The 6,000-nt window shown below is 44.1% G+C and overlaps 1 protein-coding gene across 5 annotated transcripts in view; it reads left to right on the top strand.

Annotated features, from left to right (window-relative positions):
* Positions 1–2,669: 2,669 nt before the first annotated feature.
* The window catches only part of PARL (presenilin associated rhomboid like), a 68,121-nt gene continuing 64,790 nt past the window's right edge, over positions 2,670–6,000 (top strand). For 2 of the 5 annotated variants that reach the window (XM_019946105.3, XM_073803934.1), the window contains exon 1: positions 2,670–2,830. In XM_019946105.3, the coding sequence (XP_019801664.1) occupies positions 2,706–2,830 (125 nt within the window). In that variant the 5' untranslated portion in view covers positions 2,670–2,705. The remainder of the gene's footprint in view (positions 2,831–6,000) is intronic. The other 3 variants (XR_002178581.3, XM_033855543.2, XM_019946104.3) reach the window with 2 other exon arrangements.

Here is a 6,000-nt window from a genome sequence, read left to right as displayed (position 1 = left end):
GTGGGTAATAAAGTCTTTTCTTTCTGACCCGGGAGTCTCCTGTTTTCTGTCACCATCTAAACTAATTAGCTTGCAAATAGGGTAAAATCAAATCTCATAGTTGACACCTATGACAGAGCCAAAGTTAATTTATTTTAGTTTCTCAAAGAAGTCATGCCCTGGAAGACATCACAAATGCTACTTTCTCTACCTAGAACATTTCATCCCTTCTCTTCTCCTGGTAACTACCATCAGTTTCTCTGGGAAGCCTTCTCCCCTGCCTCCCGTTCCTTATCCCTTGACAGCATTATTTCCCCCCTCCTCCAAACCCCCAGAGAGCCTTCTGCTTCTCTGACCATAGCACTTCTTCCAATGTATTATAATTCCCTGTTTATTTACTTGGTCCCTTCTTCCCCTGTAGAGTAGGATCTCTGTGAGGACAGAGATAGTGTCTTCTAAAATATATCCCAGATCTAGTACATTGCTGGGCATACTGTAGGTGTTTAATAAGTATTTATGGAATGAATGTGGTGTTATTATACTGATATGCATAAAGCAGTATTAAAACACAGATGAAGGTCATCTAAATCAGTGTGAAGGTCTAAGAGGAAAGCCTTAAAGGGAACCAAAATGTCACCCCCAAGTATGACTCTGACATAAAAGTTATTTTGAGCTGAAGGCAATCAAGAAGCAGTAAATGTGGAAAAAGCTCCCCCTTTTCTTTCTAAAGGCAGGAAATAAATGTTTCCTTTCATGGAGACAGACATCAGCCCAAAGACTAGAGACCAGTGTAAAAGTAAACTCAAAATGGAGTTGGTGTTGCTAAGAGAGCCCTCTAAAATACAGCTGGGAGATCATTGAGGAAGTGTGACTTACGCACATCTCAGCCTGGATGGAATCTGACCTTTTGACCACTTATTGTCTTAACACCGGCATCCAGAATATCTATCCAGTGTTCCAGAAACTCAAGATAATTATTCGACTCACCCTAAAATTAGCTCATGACAGCCTACCTACTTATTTGACCCTTACCCTAGAATAACTAGTGAGAGCCTGTCCCTTAAGGAATATTGCCCTAAGGGATTGCCTGAGAGTCCAACATAATTCTTTTTTTTGGCCGTGTGGCTTGTGGGATATCAGTTCCCTGACCAGGGATTGAACCCAGGCCATGGAAGTAAAAGCCCAGAATCCTAAACGCTAGGCCACCAGGGAACCCTCTAATTCTTGAACAACCTTGTGGCTTTTGCCTTTATAAGCCCCTGATTCCTTCTCTTCCCCGGAACACTCTTGGTTTTACCCTAATCTGTGTCTCTGAATTGCAGTTCTTGAGACCCTAAATAAAGGGTCTTTGCAGCTGCGATATTATTATGAATACTAATTATTAATATTATTGTTCAACAAGAGACACTGGTGTAATCTGCAAACAAGCTTTGTAAACCTAACTCTCATCTTCCTACTTAAGGAAGATAAGCCCTAGTTGGACTACTCCTAGTCCAAGCCTCATTGTCTTGTCAATTCTTCACAAATTGTTTCTTTGTAGAAAAGGTATAAAAACTTCCTGCTCTGGTCACTTCTTCTGGTCTTCATTTTCTTTCGAAGACTCCCATGTACATGTAAAAAATCAATAAACTTTGTGTGCTGTTCTCCTGTTAATGTCTTTGTCACTACCTTTCAGACCTGGCCAGGGACCCTAAGAGGTTGGAGGAAAACTTTTTCCTACAGCTTCCTAGAGGAGGTGACGATTCAAGTTGGTCTGGAGGACAAATTTGTTAGTAGGCAGAGAAGGGAAAGGCGTTTCAGGCAGTGAGGATGGTATATGAACTCGGGAGAAGTAGGGACTGGAAAAGTAGTGCCTTTCAGAAACTGCGGGGACTTCCCTGGTGGCGTGGTGGTTGGGGGTCCGCCTGCCGATGCAGGGGACACGGGTTCGTGCCCCGGTCCGGGTAGATCCCACATGCCGCGGAGCGGCTGGGCCCGTGAGCCATGGTCGCTGAGCTTGCGGGGCCTGTGCTCCGCAGCGGGAGAGGCCGCAGAGGTGAGAGGCCCGCGTACCGCAAAAAAAAAACCAAAAAAACTGCGTATGTTTCAGTATGACTGCAGCTAGGGTCAGAGGGAGGGATGGAGTGGCAGGAAATAAAGCTGACGGGTAGGCAAGGGCTGATCATGAAGTTTGAATTTTATCTAGAATCTAGATTTTCATGTCACGCTTGGACTTTTTGTTAAAGGCACATCCTCTTCAGTGTATCATAACGTGAAATGGTGGGCAGAAAAAAGAGTAGTAATTTAAGAAAACTTGGGTTGCAATATTGGTTCCTCCACTCACTTCTCTCTGGGCCTCAGAACCACGGTAAAAAAAAAAAAGCAGTAATAACATCTATCTTAAGAGTTTTGCGAGGATTAAATGCAGTAACTTAGGTAAAGATACATGGCATCATTCAATAAATTCGTTTTTCCCCCTCTTTTTCCTGTGGGTCGGTAGGGTGGAGGCCTGGCCGCTTTAGCACGCCCCTCCCAGGTCGAGGCTGGGCACTGCCGGGAGAACTGCTGCCGACCGGACTGCTGCCGATCGGCGGGTCCCTCTCCCTCAGGTTGGTCCGGCCTGGGATCGGCCGCACGGGGGCGCGCTAGGCTGCCCCTCGGCACTCTATGGTTCTTCCTTTCGACCCGGAAGTGGTTCCGGGCGGGGTTTGGTAAGGTCGGGCCATGGTGGGGCAGAGGTTGGGAAGATGGCGTGGCGAGGTTTGGCGCAGAGAGGCTGGGGCTGTGGTCAGGCGTGGGCTCCGCCGGCGGGCGGCCGCAGCTGCGAGGAGCTCACTGCAGCCCTGGGTCAGCCGCGGCTGCTCGGGCGCAGGTAATGGTCGCGTCTCGGGGCTTCTCGCCTCTCGTGCCCTCGGCTCCGGCAGCGCATCCTGAGGGGCGGAGGCCGTGCGGTTCTCTTATGCTGCCCCCGGCTCACCCTCTCTCTTCACCAGCCCCTCCTCTCTCCCTCCCCCTTTACCCCTCGCCTACGTCCAGTCCTCGCTTCTTGCCGCGCCACCCTGCCCGGGTGCACAGTGACCAGCCCCGGCCCAACTCTCCGTGAGCCCGCGGTGGCCCCTTTCCCATCCGGAGGGACGGGAAAAGTAATCTGTGAGGGCTGATTGCGCACCACGCCTCATAATCCTGCGAGCAAGAGTTAACACAGCTGGTAGAATGGCAGGGCTGAGATTTTATTCTGTCAGTCTTTATAAAACCTTTGTTTTACTACAAATTACCTTCTTTATCGTTTAGAGAACTCTGTAAGGGAAGGCGGAGTCAGAGGAGGGCATCACTTTGCCTCTTGCAGAGTTGTAGGAGAGGCTTTTCTGTTAAAGAAGTTGGGAAGTGGAGTATTTGGTTTCTAGATGACTTGGAAAGAAAAGTCAATTTTTCCCGAGTAGAAGCTGTATGAAGAGTACGGTCTATCAGTATTTGCTGCTTTTGCATTAGAGTAATTCAACTCTAAATTGAGAGAAGAGAGAAATCCCTGAACTAATATTCTGATGTGTATTTGGCTCTGAAATTTCTTCCTGTTCTTTAACAGAATTTCAGCTCTGCCAGTTTCTGACTTGGTTAGATGTGTGCCTGGAATCCACCTGACTGATAGTAGCAAGGAACATGAAGTGTTTATCAACATGGGGATTAGCCAGTGGTAAATAATTGAGGCTCCAATATGGTGGAGCCATCCTTAATTTTAAAATCACCTGGAGTGTTTTTAGACTGTATTTCCCAGGCCCTATTGCAGTCCTTCCTGTCATCTTGCCCGGTGCTGGGGGGCGGTGAAAGAACCTGCAGTTCTAAACAAGCACTGCGTGTGTGTAGGATCAGAAATTTGTGGAAAACCGGCTTATATTGTACCTTAACTTCATGATACACTGGAACATGGAGCCTCAGGCACTAATCTTAAACTCCTGAGGAGATGGAGAATGAGGTCAGGTGGAGGTGGTGGTTGATTTCAGTGGTCCTGATTCCATTTCCACTTTACTCCAAATCCCAGTCGAAATTGCATGGTTTGAGGGGGAGGAAAAGTGAATACAGTTATTAGGAGGCAACAGGTGTTAAATATTCAAGATATGCGTTAGGAAGGGAAAGGAAAAGAACTAACTTGGTTAATGAGGCCATTTAAAAAAAATCATGTGATGTTGAAGATTAGCATCACAATTTTTTAGTTTGTCATTTATATGCAGAGTTTGAAATTGACATTTTTTTGTGGTGACACTGAAAAATGTGCATTACAAGAGATTGTAGGTAAGCCTGAAATATAATAGAATATATGTCTACTTTCCTCTAGAAAGCATGAGTTTCCTTGTATATAACTTTATTAGGTCTGCTTTCACTTCTAGTGGTTCTAAAATTAGTATGTGGAGGAATGAAGTCATGGATACGGTTAAAAAGCAGAGGTCTGGGCTCAGTCCTTGTGATTTTGATGTAATGGGCCTGAAGTGTGGCTGAGAATTTGCATTGTTTTCGTCTTACAAGAACTACAGGTGGTGATATTCCTCAAAATTTCTGCAAACAATAGCAGGCCCAAGGCAGCCCACCAGCCAAGAATGGTTTCTATGTCTTTAAAGGGTTGCAAAACAAAACACTATGCCGCAGAGTTTTAAATTGTTCTTCACAAAGACTAAAATGTTTATTGTCTGGCTTTTTACAGAAAAAAGACTATTTCACTTAGGGTTTTCAGAAACTTTACCATGATCAAACTGTTGGCAGCACTGCTGAAAAATGGTTTAGGTCTGAAAGAAGCCTGCGTAATTTGTCAGTTGTATAGAACTAGCTAAGAGAAGAAAATAGTTGATTGTAGCACTTACACGGAGCTTAAATCTTTTAGATTAGGATAACAATCTTAAGATATCTTTAGGTTAAATACCTGACAAATTAGTAAATCAGGTATATTCAATTATTTTCCCTGTTTAATTCACCATGTATTAACTCAAGGTGAGTTTTAAGAAAATAATTGTGGCATGCAAGAGTTTATGCCCCTTCCCCTAAATACAACTATTTTCTTTTAAGTGGGATGAGTCTGTTGTGTGTGTGCTTGGACACGTCTTGTCTCCATTTGCACAATAGGCCACTTCTACTCAGTTTATTCACACAAATCTATAGTAACATAGACATTAGTGCTGACTTGTACGATATCTAAGTGGCATTGTCTTTATCCTCACACTGTTGAAAACAATTCACTAGATCGTGTTATCTCACCACTAAGGCAACAGATATATAGACATGACTTTTCAATTTAAAAGTTATGGGATGATATTAAAAAATGGAACCATAACAATTGTGTGGTTAGTGGTAACTCAAGCATTCATAAGATCTTCCCACTTTGAGCACGTTACATTGCTTTCACAAATCGCTAGTTATTGGCAGAAGGACCAAAGCACAGAGCAAAAAGGCAGGCCTGTCCTCATGAGTTGGTATATACCTTTTGTGACTCTTTCCTCCCATCCCACCCCCATGCATTTTATTGTGTTGCTTCCTTTGTTTTCCAGACTTATTTCAGATCATTTATTTTTCCATATTACCTACCCATATGAATGGTTAGAGCTTAAGAACCTAGGCCTTTAAATATGATATCAAACATTTGCAGTTGGAGACATTTATTACACTTTTCCTGGTTGGTTTTACTTCTAAGAAATGTAAAACAAAAGCTCACTAAGGACAGAGAACGTACCTTGTCATATAATGTGTGATGAAGTACTTATTACATCTAAAAGCATCCTTGTACCAACAGAAAACCCAGCTCTAGCTGACCTTAATAATTAGGGGAATTTATTGGTTTATACCGTTAAAAAGTCCAGAGGTGAGCCTGGCTTCTGGGTGAGGCAAGATCGTGTTTCAGATTGTCACCAGGACTCCATTTTCCTCCATGGCTTGGCTCTGCTTCCTAAACGTTGGCTTTATGCTCTCAGTATGCTATCTCCTTGTTGTAAGATGGCTGTCAGCAGCTCTTGGGGCTATATACTTGTAGGTTCAAGTCCAGCAGAAAAGATTCTCTTCCCC

This window comes from Tursiops truncatus, chromosome 4 (genome assembly GCF_011762595.2).
Source record: "Tursiops truncatus isolate mTurTru1 chromosome 4, mTurTru1.mat.Y, whole genome shotgun sequence".
Lineage (NCBI taxonomy): Eukaryota > Metazoa > Chordata > Mammalia > Artiodactyla > Delphinidae > Tursiops > Tursiops truncatus.
The sequence above is the reverse complement of the archived record's forward strand: the minus strand, read 5'-3'. Positions and strand labels throughout refer to the sequence as shown.